The following is a 23,343-nucleotide window of genomic DNA, read 5'->3' on the forward strand; positions in this document are numbered from 1 at the left end:
GTTTTCAGCCACAAACAGGATCCTGTCATGCTATTAAAATTGTAATGGGTGTTTAAATAATCAGTGTTTGGATAATTATCACCTGGGTAGATATCTTAATTGATGTAGTAGTATTAGAAATACTATTAAAATCACATTGTTAACTATTTGAAACATTTAAAGTTAATTTAAATTTTTACAGCAACCTTTGAATATGAACATTGTAAGTAAACATTGTGCTGTACAATAATTAGCAATGCTACATACCTCATGTGCACAGCAAGTAAATGCTTTTGCATTCACAGCTAGCTACACCTATAGTAGCCTATATACCTATGAAATATATTTTAATCACTTAAACAAATCATAGCTTTGCTACAATCTATTTTACACACATTATTTGCTTTGAAATGCTTTCAAACTTTGATCCCAGGATTCTTTTTGTTCACAACACAATATTCAATTTGTTTATTAATCATAGCCAACAAATTCACATTTCACTTTGTACCTTTGCCTGGAGTCCAATTTTTAGGCTTTTTTATTTTTTTAGAAATTATATAAAAGTTCTCAAACAATTAAAACATTGATTTTTTTAACCATTATATTATTATAATGGTTAAAAAAAACCAGCACAACCACTCTAATATTAGAGTGTAAAATATTTGTAACAGTATTTGCACTGAAACATTAAAATATATTTTTCTTATACATATTAATTTGTATAATATTTTTAAATTTATAGTTTTTGTAGTGAAACAATAAAATAAGTAGAGTAAACCCCATTTAGGCACTTATTTCTATAAAAATATATTTGAAAAATCCAAACAAAATCTATATAGGGAATGATAATTTTATTAAAATTGTTAAGAGTATCAAATTTAAGACTTTACACTTATGATTCATTTTTGTAAATATGGCTCTGCTTCAGAAGTATGGAAACATATGTTTGGGTTTAGATAAGCTATTAATTAATGTTTATAATGTGATGTAACAGGCAAAGGAAGGTACGGAGGAGTAGCTGTGGATGCAGAGGGAATGATCGTCGCCTCTCGGTCAGAGAAAGGACGCAATTTTGTCCAAGTATTTCGATTGAGTGACGGCAAATTGCTGTCGACAATCGACTCGTACGAAGCCAAGCTGAAGCGTCCCAGTGGTGTCGCGGCTACGAACGACAGACACTTGATCGTAGTCGATCTCGGTAATGATTGCATAAAGAAGTACCGATACTGGTGAATCGTTTACCATCAGGTTTGGTCCGATTAAGGGTGCTCTAATTTTAGTACATAGATTTACGTTTTTAATTTTTTACGTTCAAATAGGCTTAATTGATTTGTATTCGTTTTTAGTTGTTTAATTAATTTAGCAACGATACTTTCCTTCCTGTTATGTTGTGCCAATCTTGTTTTGCTTCTTTTATTGACCAGTTGCTTTTTCAAAGTGACTTCAAAACGGAAATGATTAATGGTAAAAATGAAAAATCAGTATTGCCATAGATCAGTAGTGAGGATATCTTTGTATAAAAAATAACTAGTACATTTATAAATGTTTATTTTTTAAATGATAAAATCAATCATTACACAAGCTACAAACAGTTTTTACATTTCCAAGGTATATTTTGTTCTGCATAGTGTTTAACATGTATACAACTACGTGTATTCTGCCACCTGTGTCTGCATAAGTGTTTTTAAGGTGATGTATTGTACTCCGATGCACACACTGGTCTTTAATACAGTGATTGGGGTACTTTGATCAACAAACTTTAAAAGTTCTTTTTAAATCCAGATATATTTCTTGTCAAACGAAAATAAAATTCTGATTTGTGGGAATATTTTGGATTCTTAAAATTTTGTGATAAACATTTTTAGAGAAAATTGTTTACTGGAGCTTCATAAAAAAATACAATGAAATAAAACTTTACTCTTGAAAAATGTATCAGCAAATGAATTCATCATCAGTCTTAAGTGTTTTAGAGAGAAATCTTTATTTTACATTATTATTTTTAAATGTTATCACCAAATAAAAAAGGCATGAATACAACCGTAGTGAACATGTTAAAAAGTTCTCAAGAATTAAATTAAATCTGTGTGAAATTGTAGAAATTAAATACTGTGTCTATAAAGTAAATCTTTAAAGTAAACAAAACAAAAGTCTTTCTTTTACATTGAGTTTGTCAGTTATAAATGTATATTTTCAAGTTGGTAATTTTTTGAACAATTTGTATTTACTCATTTGAAATGGCAACTAAGCTCAATAACCGTTTGAACTCAAAATTAGTACATAAAAACATGTGTTGTTGTATTGTCACATTTATTTCATACTAATTGCTTAATATCTGAATTTTCAAGTAATTAGTGTTTCTGTTATTATGATATTCAAAAAGAAATGATCATTATAAAATAATGGTTTTTATTTTAAAATAGCAATTAGTTATACTAATTTAAAATACTTTCTACTCTGTAAGAATTAATAATACTATTTTATAAATTGAAAGATGTTTTAGTTTTCCTTCTGGTAACAAAGTTGCAAATGACGTATTGTTATTCAGTTGTAAAAACCGTTACATTTTACCCAGTTTACCCGAAGCACAATCCCACTCAGGTCTTGTAACAATATTGGAACTTAAGTTCTCCTCTCGTGTACATGTTTATGATTGTGATATACAGGATCAGACATTGTGTCGTAACATTTAGAACCTCAACACGAACAATTGAGCTTGTAGTCGTTAAGTATTGTTAATGTGAAGCCTAACAATCTTTCATCGCTATCACCGACCATAACTGTGTTGTGTTTCGTAGCAAACTCGATGTTTTGTCATCTCTGCGTAGTATTTTACGAGTGACTGTAAATACATAGATGACAATAATGATTAGATGTTTTTCTTCAATTTTTCAAAAACTTAGCCGGAGTCGTCAAGTAGAAGCTTTTCCACGTGTAGCAATCTCTAGTGTAATTGACGAGACTGTCGAGTCCTTAGCCCACATCAATACTTGTTGTTATTTTCATATAAGAACTTGATGTATTATCGAAATGGCCTTAATTTTGTATGAATAATGTATTATGTGCTTCACTGTGTGAAACTTTAGTTGTTCCAATACTGATCTACTAGATTCACTGGGCGTTGAAGTGTTTCTAAGCCGTGTTGTGCTTTCGAGCTGTTAATTTGGTACAGATCTTTGTTTGATTCAAATTAGGTGTTGTGTAAGAACAAGTGCCGTTTATTTTGTATTAAATTTTGTGTCAAATACCCTTTAAGGAAGCTATTAAAATACTGGTAATTTTGAACAAACCTGTTAGATACAGCTCAGACGAGTGGTTCAGACTGTCACTCTTTTCATTGTAGCAGCAGTGGTAAATTTAAATAAACAGCATCTGTAGGTTTCATATAGTACACAGTTATCTACAAATAGTTGATCAGTGATATACAAAGAAATAGTGTGATGCACACGTTCTCACCAAGTGCACATACATAACATCTTGATCTGTAATTGAGCGACCTAGAGTCGATCTTAGAAGCACTTATCAGTATGTATTGCTATCTCAAGTTGATAATATTAAAATGTGTATTCTAATTATATTGAAAATAACTAGTTAGTTTTGTGCCATTGACTTGGAGCCATAGGATTAGGTATATCTTGTCACATCCATACATATCATCAAGCATAATATTTAACTTAAGTAACATTTTTAGTTGTTTTATATTGTAATTTTCTCAAATGAAACTTCAATAATGTGTTTGGGTCGGTGTTTTCCGTTTTGTCACATTGATGCATCATGGGATTCCATCCATTTAACTGCACGATTTTCGATTTTGACAAATGTAATTTTATGATTTGATTCAAACAAACAAATTTTGATTAAAAATTGCAAAAACAGAAGAATATTATTCATTAAGAAACTGATTTATGAGCCATTTGTAAGTCATGTGTAGCATTTCAGGAAAAAAAAGGCAATCACAAATCTTAAGTATTTTTTGTATGGTTAAGGATATTGTAAGTCTATTTCGTTATTAAATTTCTGACAGGTAAGAAGAGTAAAATGTGTTTGAACTATTAAATTTCTAAATGAACAAAACTAACTGCAACAGGACTGTAGAAAAACATAATTCCCCGGAGTAAATAGTGCATTATAATTATACAATTCCGATCCATGGAAAATGTCGGTTAATGTAGACTAGAAACCGACGGTTTAACATTTACGGTGGTACAAAATCAGTCTGGAACAATGCAAATTTTCATGTTTCCAGAATCATTTGTAAATCAATACTCGGCATTGGGAGAAGAGAAGTCTTTTATATTGTTGTGATTGCTGTTTATATCAGTCAGTCCAGACGTTTATAAATTTCCTATTTCCAGCTATTAAAATTAGCAGAAGAGTTTCCCAAATATTACATCAATAACCTTTTATATTAGGTTCTGTCAACTTCTCTGTGTAACAGCTCTTATTTGAGACACAATAATATTGTGTATTTTACATATTATTTAAAATTGTTTACAAGAGTTAAAACAGATATTTTAGATATAAAAGAGTGTTTTTTCATTATTGCCTTTCAAGTCATCCACTTTTCACTTGAAAAAGTCATTTCTCTTGTAACTTCTCTATTATACTGTAATATTTCTTGCAGAAGAGTTGGACTTCCAGATAGTTTGGATTAGAGCTAGAGAGACATGTACACACAATTTACAAAAAGCTATTTAGTTTTAAATGACCTCTTAACTAGTGGCCCTTCAAAGTTTAAATGCAGTAATAGTGAAATATAAACGTGGAAACAAACTTACGCAGCTTTGGCTACATTGTGCACAGTACAACTCAGATTTAGTTATGTTAGAAATGGTGGTGAAGCCAAGGAACCCCCCCCCCTCATTTGAGATATTATAATTAAAGGAGTGACAAAATATAATTAAACAGGAAAAATGTATTAGAAAAAACTATGGTAATTATATATTACAAACCTGCAAGTCTATTATTGAAAAAAATCATTAAAAATTGTATATTTTTACTGGGGTGTTTTATGGTATAAACTGCCAGTTAAAACCCACCCCATGTTTTAAAATTGTGCTTATGAAATGAAATTATAAAGGCAAGATGAAGGAAAACATTAAAATAATGATTAGTAAAAGAATTGTATGAAAGATTGGCTATCCTGGATGTAAGTGAGCACGAGTGACCTCAAATTTCGGTTGAGTTGAAAGTAGATTTAATATGCAGCCGCTATCCTAAAATTTCAAATTTGAAGACAAATATGTAATTTTTAAGTTTAATTCAATTGAATTTTGTGAACAAAATGACCAAACACCAGGTTTTAATAGGAGAGTTAGAACAGGATAGGAAAGGCAGGTTTATTTCTACTCAATTGGAAGTGTCCAGTGTTCCCAAGTTGCACAGAAGAAGATGTTGTCTTATTCAGTGTTTAAATACTCTACTAATATCAACTATATATTACACCTTAAAATGGGGTATCGAACTACAAGTTTCCTCTTTTGTTGATCCCACTTCATGTCTAATCCCAAACTGGGTTCCATATCTGAAATAATGTAGAAATGTCAAATGAAGTATCAGCCCTATCTAGGATTATTAACATTGGTCAGGGCTATAGAATAAAATAGATATGAATTTCAAACTAGTTAAGAAATGCATAAATAAAATGATAACAAATTAAAGTTAAGGTTGGTTTTTGGATCTGGAGGTGTCAAGTGACAAAAATATGAGAAATACTGATATAATAGTGGGGTGTTTCTGTGATACTCAACTGAAAGTGCTGTTGATTTGCAAATAGCTCAGAAAAAAACCCAATGGTGGCATTTGCCAATAGCTCAAACTTGAATTTATTCTCATGAGACTGTTAGTTTATAAGTACAAACCATACGCTCTCTGGCCATTGTAAAGTGAACATATGTATAAAATTTTAAATTACTAACTCTTTTTAATTGTAATTTAGATCAGAATAATGAATTGAAGTTAGTTTTATTTTATGTTTTGTTTATTATATTAAAAACAATAACAAATTAATAAAAATCATAGTGAACAATAATAGGTAAATATTTTAGACAATGATTAAATATTAGTTTATTATAGTAATATGTATACAGTATAATTTTAATATTAGATTTATTTTCATTTTCATGACACAACTAAAGACATATTTTGTAAAAGGTTTTTACTACATTGTAAATCTTACAATGTAGTAAATATAGTAATACGTATTGTATGGTTTAAATACGCTCATTAACTTAAAAATTTACATTCATCATGATATTTCGTGATTCTTCATGTTTTTAAATCGATAAACTGTATTGTGTAAAAAATGTACCTACTAAAATGAAACGTAATGTTTAAATTAGTCAGTACAGAAAAATCCTTGATTGTTATTGAATTAATTATTCACATACAAAAATATTGTTATTTTAAGAATGGTCTTTAAATTAGAAGTTTTTGTTCGGTTATATAAACTCACCTGTTTTAGCAATAAATTGTAAGCTGTAATACTGTGTTCAATATTAGAATTAATTCTAATATTTTGAAGTAATAAGTACGAATTATTCTGACAAATAAAAATAACTGTGTACACATCAATATTAGATTTGTTTGTAAGAAGTTAATTTATTAAGTGCAAATGTTATCCATACTGCTGTTACAGTCCATGAAAGCGTTTATAAAAAATATTGCAGTCACAAAGTGAACACATTTAAAATAGTTGTGTTTAGTTATAATTTGAAAATGATTGAACTACAAGACTTTATAAGTACTTAAGTCAGCTGGTTTTTTTTATGACAAGATATTCTGTTTTTCACATTTTATTAAATGTTTATCTCAAAATTGCATAAACGTTTTTACATCACATCACACACAAGAACAATGACCTGTAAATTTATCAGTATTGAGATATTTCCCTTTTTATACATATAATGTTAATTTTTATTCTATAAATTGTTGTTATTGACTTGAAACATTTTTCATTGTCAGTTCAGTTGTGTTTGGATCTTGTATTAATATCACTGTGCTCCTCTAGTCATTACTCACTATTGTATCATTTGTATCGTTCTCTAGCTACAACAGTTTCAACTGCCGCATTGTGTTGTCATACCGTACTTCATGTATATCACAATAAACTGCAACATTTATCTACAACATTCATCCTTTTGACTTATTTTCTTGTGTGTGAAACCTGTGTCCTCCCATTTTAGGTCTACTTTATAGTATTAATCCAATATAGAAATATAGAAATTTTGGATCTGATCGGATGTAGATTAGAAATCACATGTCAAGGATGAGCTCTTCTGGGGAACTTTTATCAAAAAAAAACCTTACATTTCAAGCTGTTACAACTCACTTCAGTGGCTAATATTTCTTATTGTGGAATAACTAAGGAAATGGCTGAAACAGATATTTTTGTAATTAAAAACATATGGTTAATTAGTTTTATTACGAAATTTGATAATAAAAATTTACCAAACGTTACAAAATGAAGGATAACTGCAGTAGAAAATCTACATTATTCGTTTATAATGTCCTACAATCAAGGTAAAACACTAACTGCTGCATGCTTAGTTACACAAAACTTTGAGGGCCAAAATTCCTTACAAGAGATTGATGAATCTATATATATAAAAATGAATGTTTGTATGTTTGTCCTTTATGGAATCGTGAACTATTGGACCGATCATGATGAAAATTTGTACGTATATGTATTTTTCCACGGAGAAGGTTTATAAGCTATGCCCATCCCTTTCCCGATTCAGGATTCCGCCCCACTGGTTACAGAAATACCCATAAGAAATGCATTGCAGCAAACATATGTTAACGTCTTTTCAAATTTTTAATCAGCTGTTCTTTGTAAACATATATTACACTTATAGTTTTAAAGCATAGAGTAAGCTTAAGAGAAACGACAAATTTTGTTTAAACTGTTTTTGCAATCACTGTTAAACATAGACTTTACTATCCAGATAATACAATTCAAATTTGACGTAAAAATTCACCTTTAACTGCAATATTTATTTAATATAAACCATGCTCATGCTTGATCAGAAGAGTAATGCAGATATCATAATTACTATCTTACGTTGGCTACAAATATAAAGAATGTTATAAAATCAACCTTAGTTGTTTTTTTTGACAGAAGTATGGTTCTCAAAACTCCGTGTGTACATATTCTCTCGATCGAGACAACAAAGCAAGCTCAATCGTGGCATCGGAGATATAACTAATTTAATCTAAAATTTATTATAGTAAAAAAAAAATTTACTAAGTAATATAAGGACTTCGGTTCTTAAGATTTGCGTGCGAAGCCGTGGGTAACAGCTAGATAGAGGCAGGAATATGGTACATACCTTCATAATACGCCCAAGAGGCTCACGATGGAACGACTATCAATTATCTCAGCAATGTTTAGAATGTGATAGAAAAAGAATAAGTGAATATAGTGTACTGTTTTCAACGGGAAATTGCGTGCGAAGCCGCGGGCAACTTTTGCAAAAAATTATTGAAATGCGCAGCAAAGCGCGCCGGGCCCGCTAGTAAAATATATAAAAATGATGAATGTTTGTCTGTATGTCCTTTATAGAATCGTAATCTATTTGACCGATCATTATGAAAATTTGTATGTATATGTATTTTTTCATGGAGAAGGTTTATATGTTGTGCCCATTAATGTAACTGGTCACAAGGCAGCGCCGCAAAAGATAGAAGTTTTGAAAGGGCCTGGACATTATAAACTGCAATTACGAGACAGTTACGTATTTTAAATAGCCAAACACTACCTGAAAGCACTAAGTTATGCTACATATTTGTGTTTAAAATAAATTTCTGGTTGAACTTAAAGCCTGAGTATTAGACCATTTCATAAAAAATTACATGTATATGTACAGTGGCTATAAACATACACTTTTGACAGATTTTCTTGATGATGGCAACAAGATAAACTACATCGGCATTGGAAATATAATTAACTTGAACCAGAAGTGCTCATATACACGCAAAGCTTACGAAAAGTGTGCGAAGCCGCAGGAAACAGCTAGTGTTCTATAAAATTCACGAACAACTCAGACGATGTTAATACTTATTTTTAAAGTATTAAAAATTACATTTTCATACTGTCAGGTTGTGGTTGTATTTTACCGTACAAAGTCTGATTGGGAGTTCATCAAGTAAGGCTTGGCTGTGAGTTAAAATATATTTCAAGCTAGGGCTATTATGAGAAGATTTATTACTAGGTTCTATCGACAACACAACACACTCATATGAACCAGCACCTATTTTTATATAAAAAAATCCAATTATTTTGAGTTCATATTAAATTACAACAGAGATCATCAATAGATATTTAGCACATTAAACTTTAATACTGAGCATGAATAAAATTTGATATTGGATTTTATATTACAAGTTATATTTCATTGATTTCAATGACAAATTTTATAGTTAAACATTATACCCAAAATTGTTTTGTTTGACTTTGTTTTGATTCATGAACTAAGTGCAAGATGATCTTTCTTTTAAAGTATCTAAACATTAACATAATTTGTACGCAATTAAAATAAATGAGTTACTTTTTTAAATTAAGAACATTTACATAAATTATACAAAATAAATAAATATGTATTTTTATATCAAACTATTAATGTGATCTGTACACATGATAATTTAATTAACTACTTTAGGCACAGATACCTTGGAAAATTAAATGAAACCTGTTAAGATGATTATTAAAACCCTGATAATATGCAATGTTACGTTCCTTAAACTAAATACAAATTTCTTAATTTACATTTTATTTTCACTTGACTCTAACAAATAACAGCATTGAATGTAGAGGAGATTGCCAATCTTATCATTTACCTGTTATCTCCACCAGCTCACCTGCCATGCCCCTGCCAAATCTTCAATGGTAATTGGTGAGTAGCAATATTTTTTTTATATCAGCATATATGTAATATTTGAAAACGATTAGTTATCATTTGTTTAGTAAACCTGTTTGTTTAGATGTGGTGTCTGAGCAGACGTAGGTATCCACTTACATATAGAGGGTGGTTATTTCAAGTTTTAGTAGGAAACTTCCCATCCTATGATGAGCTGTTTTTTAGTCTTAATATATTAATAATTATAATAATAATAAACTTTATTTTTTTCAAAAACAAATTTAAAACTTACAATTTATATGCATACAAACTAAACATTTCATGCTTAACCTAAACAGAAAATATACGTGCATGCACGCAAGCGCGCACGTACACACACACACACACACACATATATATATATATAAGTAGATATGAATATGGCGGTTCTAGCGCACTTTTGGGACAGACAGAAAATCAAGGGAAAATACTGTTTAAAGGACAATAAACGAATCTGTAAAATCAAACAGTAAGGCGGTTCTAGCTCACTTTTGGGACAGACGGTAAATCAATGAAAAATACTGTTTTAAAGGACAATAAAACGAATCTGTAACTCACGAATGAAAAATTACCGAATCTATAGCTGTTTGCTTCTACTTTCTTGAGCTGTCAAATCAATCTATTTGAAATGTCTGCTACGACGAAAAATCTTCTACTCTACAAAATTGATAGTAACACAGTCTTTATCTTTAATAGTCTTCTTTCCAGTAACAACCAAGTGTAATTTTTTCATTTTTGTTTAATTCTTTTAATCTTTTTCTCATCCAAAACAGTCAAAAATCTGTTCGGTAAGTGTACTTTACAATCTTCCAACTCGGCAATTATTGTAAACCCGAATTTATCTTTCATTTTCTCCAAATTTCAAGATTCTATGTTTCTTTTTTTCTTCCAATTCCACTAATTTCTTATATTCTTTGAATCTTAGTTCACCAACCTTATTCAACTCTTGTAACAGCGCCGCCATTTATTATAGAAAAATCTTTTAACTAAATTTTAGTTAAAAGATTTTTTCTACAATAAATAGAAACAATCTGAAAACATTTGACCAGAAATTGTGCTGATTTGTGTCAAAAATCACCACTTCTCAAAATTTTTAGTTTACAAATTTTTTTGCTCTTTAAATATGGAGCGGAAAAAGATAGAGTGCCCATACTGCAAAAAAAGATGTTTTTTGAACATCATTACACCAGGCATTATAATTCAAAGAATCATCTGAAAAATAAAGATATTTATGAAAAAAGAACTAAATTATTTGAGGACTTGGGCTAAAGAGAATCAAAATCAATGGTCACGAAAAGATGTACAATATAGAAAAAATTGCGTGAATTAAAGAAAAGCTTTAAGGAAGATAAAAAAGATCTCAATCTATTTAATGATGAAAAAATTCAATCAATCGCTGAAAAAATTGTCCATAGAAACAAACGATAAAACTAAGTCTGAAATGATCGAAGAAATTGATAAAACTCTTAACGAAAAACCTGAAAATATCATAGATGTAGAAGTTTTATCCTCAATACACGGTCTTTTCAAGCAATACATTTTAACGAATTTAAACGATAAGTTCATGTCAATTTACAAATATCTATCAATTATGAGGCCAGAGATTAAAAGTTTAATAGAAAAATTTCAAGAAACCGTTAAAAATATGAAAGGTTATTTATCTTTAGAATGCGAATACGAACGAACTTTAGTGAACGGTGAAACACAAACGTGTCCAATGTACTTTACTATAAAATCAGACGAAATATTTGACGTAAACGACTTTATTACTAAGCAATTTAATAAATTAACACATCGAGAACAGACAAATCATCCAAATAAGGGTTCTGGATGGACATTTAAAAGCTGCAAACAACTAGTTTTTGAGCTTAACAAACACGAAATGATGAACGCAGGATCATATATCGATTTGCCAAAGAAAATCAAAGATAAAAAAGCTTGTATAAATATCAAAAATAAAGATGATTATTGCTTTATTTATTCTATCCTATGTGCTATTGAAAAACCCGAAAGAGACTGCGAAAGATCAAAACAATATGAAAAATTTGTAAATGACGAGATATTTTCAGGTTTCGAGTATCCAATGTCCTTAAAAGATATACAATTATTTGAGAAACGAAGTTACAATTCCAAGTACAAATATCCAAAAATGTCTATCAATGTCTACAGTTTTGATGAAAGTATTAAGGTTGTTCCGTTACAAATTTCTGAAAAATATGATGCAGAATTAAATATTGATCTACTGTATGTAAAACAAGAAGACAAATCCCATTTTGTTTTGATAACTGATTTTAAATAGATTAGTGAGTTCTCAGTTATCTAAACACGAACATAAAAAATTGCTATGTAGAAGATGTTTAAGCCATTTCTACAAATCTGGAGATTTAGCAGATCATTTAGAAATTTGCAAGCAACATGAAGTATGCAAACCTATTTGTGCCATTTCCAGGTCAAACAACTAAATTTACTAATTATCAAAAGAAGTTTAGCCATCCGTACGTTATTTATATGGATTTTGAAAGCATATTAGAGAAAGATTCCCACATGCAAAAACAATCCGCAAAAATCGACTACAACCAAGATTCAGAAGCATATTCCTTATGGTTTTTACTCTATATTTAGTGTCTAATGTGACCAATCGTATGTACAAGCCGATATGTTATCGAGCAAAAAATGATGAAGAAGAGTTTGCCGAACGTTCCTGCAAAATTGTTTGAAGAACTCAATAAATTATCGAAGTACATAGCTAAAAAATATAATTCAAAGAACATGAAGCCCATGAAATTGACTGACGAAGAAGAAATTTCGTATCAAAATTCAAATCTTTGCCACATTTGTGAAGAAATATCGTATCAAGACACTGAAAAAACTTTAGGGTTTTTTACCAGATAATTGGAGTTCTGCTTATGATGCATTCAAAAAATGCAGAGATCACTGTCATTTGACTGGAAAATTTCGAGGTGCAGCCTCATAGAATTTGTAATCTGAATTTTGAAATTTCCTCAGAATATTCCCGTTTTCTGTCACAATATGTCTAATTACGATACGCATTTGTACATAAAAGAATTGGCAAAACAATATGGAAATGTTGATTTGATTGCAAACACCGATGAAAAATATATAAATTATTCTGTAAATTCTGGATATGGCTATGAATTCGAAGGTGATAAGCCAAGAAAATTCATCAAGTTTTCGTTTGTAGACACGTTCAGATTCATGGCCTCGTCTATAGAAAAGTTAGCTAAAAATCTAAAGAGAGAAGACTTCAAACATACAAATCATTTTATACAGGATGGACTGAATGAAATTATAGAAAGACAGCCAAATGACGAAGAAGAAATCTTTAAAATTCTATCTGGAAAAGGAATATTTCCCTATGAATTTATCGATAGTATTGAAAAACTTGATTACACAGAAGAATTAAGAATTCAAGATTTCTATTCACTTTTGACAGATGAGAGCATATCTGAGAAAGATTATCAACACTACTTGAGCGTTTGGAACAAATTAAAAGAGAAAAATCTTGGAAATTACTCTGATCTCTATAACATTCAAGATGTTCTATTGCTCGCTGATATCTTTGAAAAATTTTAGGAATATTTGTTTGAATTGCTATAAAGTCGATCCGGCACACTATCTAACAGCTCCCAGTCTCGCATGGGAACGCAATGTTAAAATTAACGAAAATTGAGCTTCAGCTAATTAACGATTATAATATGTATTTGATGATTGAAAAAGGCATTCGCGGGGGCATTTTCTCAGTGTATTAAGCGATATGTTAAAGCAAATAACAAATATTTGAAAGATTTCGATAAGACAAAGCCCGAAAACTATTTGTTATACGTTTGATGCTAATAACCTTTATGGGTATGGCCTAATGCAAAAAAAACTGCCGTTTAGTGATATCAAGTGGATGGATCCAAAAAACTTACACAACTGCAGAATGGAAAGAAACAATTTTGGAACTCACTGGCGACGAAGATTATGGCTATATTCTCGAAGTCGATCTTGGATATCCAACAAATTTACACGAACATCACAAGGATTTACCTCTTGCTCCCAGAACATTTTAAAAACAAACTTTGCACAACTCTACTGGATAAAACTGAATACGTTGTTCATTCGAGAAATTTGAAGTTCTATTTGGAACAAGGTATGATTTTGAAACATGTGAATAGAGTTATTGCATTCGATCAGAAGCCTTTTATGAAAGAATACATTGATTTTAACACAAACATGAGAACCAAAGCTACAAGCGACTTTGAAAAGGACTTTTATAAGCTGATGAACAACTCAGTTTTTTTGGAAAATCTATGGAAAATGTGAGAAACAGATGTGATATTAAGCTTGGAAATGAAGAATTTTCAATGAAACAAGCTAAGAACAACAAATTTCAAATGCTTTAACATCTTTGACGACAACTGTATAGCGAGTCACATGTACAAACAAAAGGTTAAATTTAACAAACCGATTTACATAGGAATTTTCAGTTCTCGACCTCTCAAAATTGCTAATGTACGAGTTTTATTACAACAAATTAAAGAAGTTTGATCCAGATTTGAATCTGTGTTACATGGATACAGACAGTTATTTTCTAGAACTGAAACGAGATCCTTTTAAAATTATTAAAGAAAATATAGATGACTTTGATACAAGTGATTATCCAAAAGATCATGAATGTTTCACTACTAAAAATAAGAAGGTAATAGGGAAATTCAAAAGATGAGTTTAAATAGCGAAGTTTTAGAAGAATTTTGTGGTTTAAGGTCTAAGATGTAACTCGTACAAATATCTAGATAAAAAACCCAGTTAGGGTGTAAAGGAATTAAGAGAAGCGTTGTAAATAAAACAATAAATATCGAAAACTTGAAGAGATGTTTGTTCGAAGATAAAGAAGAAATTTAGGGAGATGACAGTCATCAAAAGTTATAAACATGAGTTGTACACTGTTACCATAAACAAGCTGGCACTGAACGCTAAAGATGATAAGAGAATTGTCCTAGAAAATAAGATCGATACAGTACCGTATGGATATAAAACAGATATTTTAGAAGAGTTAAACAAACTTGGAAACTTTGATATGTAAATGGAAGATGATTTAATTCACTGTCACAAGTGTAAAAAGAAAACGAAAAATATAGATTCAAAAATCGTTCAAACTCAAAATGGATTGTATAGAATTGCTGCAAAATGTTCAAAATGTAAGACAAACAAGAGTAAGTTTATAAAGAATCCAAATCCAAAACCAGTTAAGCAAGAATTGAAGACTAAAGATGAGATAGAGATTGAAGCTCGAGAAATTCATGCACCGGTACGAAAAAAAGTTTAAAAAAGAGAAAAATTATAACATTAAGGAATTGAACGATTTATGGGCAGCAGATTTAGTTATAATGTCTAACTATTCAGATCAAAATGATGGATTTAAGTATATGTTAAAATGTTATTGATACTTTTCTCAAAATATGCTTGGTCAAGAGCTATCAAAAGAAAAAACGGTAAAGATATTTCAAAAGCTTTCGAAGATATAGTAAAAGATGCCATAAGGATCAATCACAAACCTCCTAACCTACTTCATACAGATAAGGGTTTAGAGTTTAAAAATAAAGAATTTAACGATGTTTTGAGAAAATACAACATTAAGATTTATCATACTGAAACGAAGAGAAATCAAGTATTGTAGAGAGATATAACAGAACTCAAAATGAAAGAATGAAGGTTCTTTTTGAGATTAATAAAAACTTTAAATGGATCGATATTCTTCAAAAAAATCGTAAACAATTATAACGATACAGTTCACAGCACAATCAAAATGAAACCGAAAGACATAGATAAGGATGCAGAAAAGGAGTTATTAGAGAACCGTTTTCAAGTATGTTCCACCTGAAATTCACACGAAAACTAAATTTAAAGTCAATGATCATGTAAGAATTGTTAGTAAAAAACAAACATTTTCGAACAAATATAAGAACAACTGGTCAAGAGAAATCTTTGTGATTTATCAAATTAATAACACAGATCCTGTAACTTATAGTATAAAAGATTTAAATAATGAAGAAATAACCGGAAAGTTTTATGAATATGAATTGAGAAAGTCAAAGATTTTTTTCTATATAAATGGAGGCCCAAAAGAAATGTTTCAATGTGCAAAGAATTAAAAGGTTTTGAAGGATTTTATAAAGATAAGAGTAGAAAAGATGGAATTATTTATAATTGTAAAGATTGTTTATAGGAAGTATCATAAAGAGCTGTATGATAAAATAGAAAAATTAACTTTGGAAGAGAAAGAATGTCTAAATGTAAAGAAACTAAAAAAATTTCAGAGTTTAATAGTGATCACTATAGTAGAGATAAGAAAGACTCATATTGTAAAGATTGTGTAAAGAAGAATCACCATAGATTATATTATGAAGATACTCAATGTGAATGTGGAAGAACTATAAAATGGTTAAATAATTAATTATCAAAAACATTTACAAACAAAATATCATAATTCAAAGAGTTTTAACATTTTCATCGTGTAATAATTTTTTCTATATAAATGGAGTCTCAAAAGAAATGTAACAAAGTGTCAAGAAGAGAATAGAAAAGACTGTTATTGTAAGGAATTATACGATAAAATGAACAAATTAACTTTAGAAGAGAAAAAGTTGTTACTTTTGTAAAGAAATTAAAAATATTTCTGAATTTAATAACTGGCAGTATAGTAAAGATAGAAAAGATGCTTTTTTGCAAAGATTGTGCTAAAAAAAATTTTCAGCGAAAAGTTATAAAAAACGAAATGCCTTGTGAATATGAAAAAAGAATTCTACAATGGTTACCTAGTTATGCTAAACATTTACAAACAAAATATAATAAATCGAGAGTTTTTAGTAAAATTTAGAAACATTTTCATCGTGTAATTTAGATATTCTATAAATCAGTCGAGATTCTGCCATATTGTAGTAAAATGATTTCCGTTGTATAAAAATATTCAAAGATTCTTTCATTTGGTTGTAGAGATTTATACTATTTGGATCTCCATGTCTTAATAAAATTTCCATTTCTGGGTAATCAATTTCAAGTTCTTTTCAATCTTTTCGGTATTTCTCTCTTTTGAGCTCTGATAACGTAATAAGGCCATTTCCCACATGTGATTCTTCTTAATTAACACAAAAACATGGTGTGTTTTTTCTTATCAAAATCTTTACAAACAAGATCTGGTTTCATTAAGTCAATTTTTTACACTTTGTTTTGCAATTATTTCCGTTTTGATTTCATCTTTAATTTGCAAGTGCTTAACTTTGTCCTCTAAATATTTAATCTTGTTTTCAAGTTTTGTACACACCAAATTTTACGAATGCTTGGTAAAACATCTCTTGTAACCCTTTGTTGAAAGCTTTTTGCTTCTATTTTATGAGATCTTAAAATTAACGAATAAAGTCCTGATTCATTAATGAAAATAGTATATCTTTGTGAATATTTGCGAGGTGGCCCTCGAGGGCTACCTTATCTTTTAGATAAAAGTATTGAGATTTGTCACCTTCATCGACATTATTTCTAATCGCTTTTTTCTGTATTGTTATATTCCAATATTTCTGCAACATCTTTAGCCTTAAACCAAAATTCATTATTTTCGTCAACAATTGTTAAAAATTTCTTTATTATTGAATTTGAGTAGATTCACAACTGACTCCATTTAGATAGAAAAAAAATTTAACTAGTAATTTTTATTTTTGAGAATAAAGACCTGGTTTCATTAATAAAAACAGTACAGGGATGAAGATTTTTAAGGGGCCATTCGAATAGACCCTTGTTTTTTAAGTAAAAATATTGAATTTTGTCATCATCATCAACGTTTAATATGATTGCTTGTCTAGTGTTTTCATATTCTAATATTTCTGCAACATCTTTCGCTTTAAACCAGATCACATTGTTTTTCGTCTACAATAGTTAAGATATTCGTGTTATCGAATGTAAGTTGGTTATTGAGCAGATCCACAACTGACTCCATTTAGAAAGAAAAAAATTTAACAAGCAATTATTTGAGTGTAAAGTCCAGATTCATTAATAAAAATTGAACTAGGATGTAATGTTTGTAAGAGTCGCGATTCGATACCCTTGTCAGAACGTATGTTTTTGAATATTTTCTCGGGGTCTATGGGATAGACTCCAGTGATTTATACATTTAAGGGCTATTTTCTCGTCATTATCGTCATTTTAATCTAATCGCCTCTCATCAATCTTAAATAAATTGTTGTTTTACTCTCATTATTTAATAAATTTCCCTCAGAGTCTTGTATAGTTAGAACGATTTTTTGAATTCTTTTAATATTTTTTCTAATTGGAATATAATCGATTTCATTCGGTTTTTCACTGATTTTTGATCCATAAGCAACATTTGGGAAAAAAGTGTACAAAATTTCAGATTCTTTGTGTAAATGTTCGGTATGATATTTTCAAAACTAGGTTCAACGAGATTACAATGTACTTCAATTACATCAAACGGTCTAAATTTTAGCGTTTTATTCCTAAATATACCTGATTTGGCTCAATAGTTTCTTGAACAAACCCTAATAAATCTACAATAATTGCTGAAAACATTATTCTTACTGGTGATTTTATTTGAATTTTATTAGAGAGATAATTTTTTTTGCATTTCAAACTTGTTTTCGTCAAAGTTTAAAGATTTATCTGATTGTTTGAATGTTTTCAGATAATTTTTAAGGGAATTTTTTATTTGATCGAAAGTATAATATCCTTTGTTTAAACCATAAATATTTTGTTATGTTCTTCTCACTAAATCCTATACAATAAGGAGAACTTTCACTAATATTTATTACAAAAATTGTCAGAATAAAAACCGCTTAAAACCGATAAAATAATTTGATTTCTTCCTCTAAGTGTATAGGATGTTCCAAGTTTTAAAACTAATTTAGAGCTTTCTGAAGTCAACTTGAACAGCTTCATTTTCGCAAGCGTTGCTTCAAGATGAAAATCTTCTATTTAAATGGAGAAATTTTAAAGCAAAAAGATCAGATAAAACTTCAAACGTTTGAAGAAAATAAGAAAGATCAACCCAATCAGATTGTTAATTGTTGGTTCAAGTGGATGTGGAAAAACAACTTTATTATTGAATTTTATCTACAATAGGTTGATTTCCTTATTCCAATTTCTATGTTTTTAGTAAATCTTTAGAACAGGACGCCTATAAAAAATTACAAGAAAGAATTTGAAAAACATTGAGAAAAACTTAAACAAAAAAATATCACATTTTTATAATGCTTCTGAGGACATAGTTCCGTTAAGCGAATGTAAACCCAATTCGTTAATCGTTTTTGATGATTGTATTTTGGAAAATCAGGACGTTATTAAGGAATATTTTCGTAATGTCCCGTCACAAAAACATATCTTGTATCTATCTTCCCCAATGCTTTTCAAAGGTTGATAAACAAGTTATAAGAAATAATTTGAATATGTTTGTGTATTTTTAAGCAAGATGATCACTATTCGAGAAAGATTTATAACAATTATGTGGGATCTGATATGAGTTTTTAACCACTTTAATGAATTGTGTGATAAAATTTGGAAAGAAGACTATGGATTTTTAACTATTAATCTAACTTTGAAGCCTAAAAAATGGTAAATATTTGAATAAATTTTCCAATATAAACGTGTGATAATCTAGTTGTTTTCATGTTTTTAACGTTCACGTTTACGTTTCGTGTTCTCGTTTTTACGTTCCACGTTCACGTTCATGTTTCACGTTCATGTTTCACGTTCGTGTTTCACGTTCATGTTTCACGTTCATGTTTCATTCACGTTTTTTACGGTCCACGTTCACGTTCATGTTTCACGTTCATGTTTCACGTTCGTGTTTACGTTTCACGTTCATGTTTCACGTTCGTGTTTCACGTTCCACGTTCACGTTTTACGTTTCAAAATTTTCCTAAATAAATGGCGAACGTAACTTCAGAAGAAGCAAAAAAAACTTGATCAAATAGAAAAGAAATTAATCAAAGAATTTAAAGAACAGATTCGAATTGATGAAAAAGAACAAGAATTTATTCAAAAAATTAATCAACCTGTAACATCTGCAATAAAAAATGTTGAGGGCAAAATTGAAAATGTTTTAAGCGATAATCAAAATTTGATGAATTTGGTTCCAGTTGTACGACAATTTGCTGATATTTCGATACCAGAATCTGAGTTTGAATTGCCAAAATTACCATCTTCAACACCATTTAGACCTCGAATCATTGAAGACTCTACCATAGTTTGAACCAATAAGTCCCTGGAACAACGGATATAATAATTGGTGAAAATTGGTTAAAAAATTTCTTCCTAGAGCAAAGGATGATAAAATTTGGGTTTGTATTGGGACAGAAAAAAGAAAAGTTTTTATGATTGGAAATTTGCCCGTGAATTTTGAGCATAATGATATCATTATTAATGAAAAAAACATATGAAGGAACTCAAGGTTTATGGAGATTATTAACAGGCACTGATGTTCCAAAAGACGGTTTATATTCTGAAGAAGACTTGAAAAAGTATACAGAAAATTTTATGGAAATCTGATTCAATTTACAAAAATAATGATCCATCAACTAAGAAACCAAAGTCAAGTAAAGGTAAAAAAATATCTCAATTTGATTAAACCAATTTGGGAAAAAAGAATCGAAGGATCAGGTGTGAGAAAATACAGTGATAATAAGATTGAATACAGATATATCGACCGATTTGACAAAACTCGATGGGAATTATTAATTATATTTATGCTCAAGAGAAGGCTGGAAACAACAATTTTTTGAACGAAAAGAAAGCGATTAAAGATTTTATTTCGAACAAACTTGATGAAATGATTGAAAAACCTGATGGAATTAAATATTTAAAACGAGTTTTGCCGGCAATAAGTTCATCTATGATTGAGGGTAGTGGACTTTGAATGATTTTATCAACAATTTACCTTTTGAATTACACGTACCAACTTATCAGTATCTGGGGCCTGGCACAAAAACTCGAAAAAAGACTAAAAAGAGGAGATCCTGGTATAAATAAATTAGATCAAGCTGCTATGGAACACGATATTTTTTATGCAAAACATAGAGACACAAAATTCCAGACATATCGCAGATAAAGTTTTGCAAGATAAGGCAATGGATAGATTTTTATCAAAAGATGCTAGTTTAGGTGAAAGATTTGTTTGCGCTTCCAACAGCTGGAGCAATGTTTTTGAAGAGAAAACTAGGAATGGGAATCGAAGAGAACTTGAAATTTTAACTATATAAATGGAGGTGAATGTAAATTTCAGCAAAAATCAGAAAGAAAAATAAATCCGCTTTAAGAAGAAATACCCGTTAGTATTCAATTTAAAATAGATCAACTAAAAAATGGCGAAGATAAGATATTTTTAACAAATAGACAATACAATAAACTCGAAAAACATAAGAAAAACAATAAAGGAACCAGAATAGAATTTTCTTATAATCAGTTGAAAGAACTTAAAAATGGTGGACTTTTGAAAGATTTATTAGATTTTGGAGAAAATATTCCAGTTGTTAAAAATGTTGTTCCTTATGTTCGTAAAGCTGCTCCAATCGTTAAAAAAGATGTGATTCCTATTGTTCGAAACATTTTAAATTGGTTAGATAAAGAGTTGGAAGATGTTACAGGATCTGGATTAGATGAAAAAACTTTGAATTACGTGAAATCAAACATCGGAAAAAAAATTTGAACCCTTAACATTCGGGGAATTGGAAGAAATCTGCAAAAATATTAAAACATTTTAGAGGAATCTTCATGAGAGATACTTTACCTGAAAAAGTTAAGAAATTTGAATGTGGAATTGTGAATTTAGACTCGATTATGGGAAGTGGAACACATTGGATTTGCTATTATAAAAAATGATAAGAATGCATGTTATTTTGATTCGTATGGAAGAATTGAGGACAAACCACCTATAGAATTGATTAAATATTTGAAAAAATCAAACGTTTACTACAATGATTCTCAGATTCAAGACTATAAAGATCCCCCAATTTGTGGTCATTTATGTGTTTTTGTGTTGAATGAACTGAGTGATGGTAAAGATTTTTAAAGAAGTTGTTAACAAATTATTGCTTAATAAATATGGATTCACAAAATATTTTTTGACGTATTTGGAACACAAATTATTCAAAATGTAGATAATAGTTTGAATTTTGATAGTTTGAGAAATGAGTTTGATAACAAGTTAGAAAATGTATTACAAAACCTTCCAGATTCAGATATGTTTGCTGTCGAGATTGAAGATTTTAAAGCAGAATATGATAACAAACTTGCAAATTTCATGAGTTCAAATGAAGTTGCTGATAAAATAAAAACATTGGAAAAAGAAGTTGATGATGGTGTAAAAAAATTATTTACCAATTTAATGTCGCACATCGAAAAAAGCTGATGAAATTACTGAAGCGATCAAAGTTGAAAAGAATTATGTTAGTTTGGCTAATAAGAAAAGAATTGTCGGTGTTCGACCTGGTATTGACAAACATGATGTTGTTGTTAAAGAACAAATTTTAAAAACCTCTAAAATTATCAGAAAACATCGATATTGTTGATTTACATGATCCGAATGTTAAAAATGCCTTAGATTTTAAAGGAAAAAGAATTAGCGGTGTTAGTAAAGGAATTAATCCATTTGATGTTGTTGTAATGATTCAATTAGAAGATCCTATTAAAATGTTTAATGAACTAAAACAAAATTACGAGAATCATAAACAGCATGTTAAAAGATTTTACAACAGAAGTCTATGAAAAACTTGAAGAAAAGAAGTAAAAGATCTATATAAAAATTGTGATGAAAAATTTACAAATTTTGAGGAAAATTTCAATCTATATAAAGGCGATCTTTATGGAAAAAATAACAAACTTTTTGGAAGATTTCGCTAAATTTCAAGAGGGTTTTAATGAAACCGATAGAAAAAATGGTGAAGTTTTTAAAAGAGTAGTTACTAATCAATCTTTACTTCATGATAAATTAATTAAACTAGAAGAAAACTTTGGCGAAATTAATGAAAAAGTTATAAAAAATAAGCAGTCTTTTGATAAGTTTAGTTTAGATGCCACAAAAACTTTTGAGAATATTGATCATAAACTCGTTGAATACAACGATTTATATCTCGATAAAGTAAATAAAACTAGAAGAAAACTTTAATAAATTTAAAGAAGATGTCGATAAAACTTTTGAAAACATCGACAACAGATTTAATGGAGTAGGCGGCTATGATGACTAATTTTCCTTATATAAATGGCGCTCATATATTGTGTGAGATGTACAGAGAAAACTGCCACAAACGATATAAAATACTATGCAAACATTAACGGAGTTAAAAGAATTTCGGGAAAATGTGCTGAATGTAACTCAAAAAAGAGCCAATTTTATAAAAACTTGATTTTGAAATTTTTTCTTAATAAATAGAGATGGCGGGACATTTACAGTGCTTTCGATCTTTTTATA

The 23,343-nt window shown here is 29.5% G+C and overlaps 1 protein-coding gene across 2 annotated transcripts in view; it reads left to right on the forward strand.

Moving 5' to 3' along the window:
• LOC124366464 (tripartite motif-containing protein 3-like) overlaps nt 1-7,110 on the forward strand; it is an 89,812-nt gene extending 82,702 nt beyond the window's left edge. For both annotated transcript variants that reach the window (XM_046823038.1, XM_046823039.1), the window contains one exon: nt 974-7,110. In XM_046823038.1, the coding sequence (XP_046678994.1) occupies nt 974-1,212 (239 nt within the window). In that variant the 3' untranslated portion in view covers nt 1,213-7,110. The remainder of the gene's footprint in view (nt 1-973) is intronic.
• The last annotated feature ends 16,233 nt before the right edge of the window (nt 7,111-23,343 follow it).

This window comes from Homalodisca vitripennis, chromosome 7 (genome assembly GCF_021130785.1).
Source record: "Homalodisca vitripennis isolate AUS2020 chromosome 7, UT_GWSS_2.1, whole genome shotgun sequence".
NCBI lineage: Eukaryota > Metazoa > Arthropoda > Insecta > Hemiptera > Cicadellidae > Homalodisca > Homalodisca vitripennis.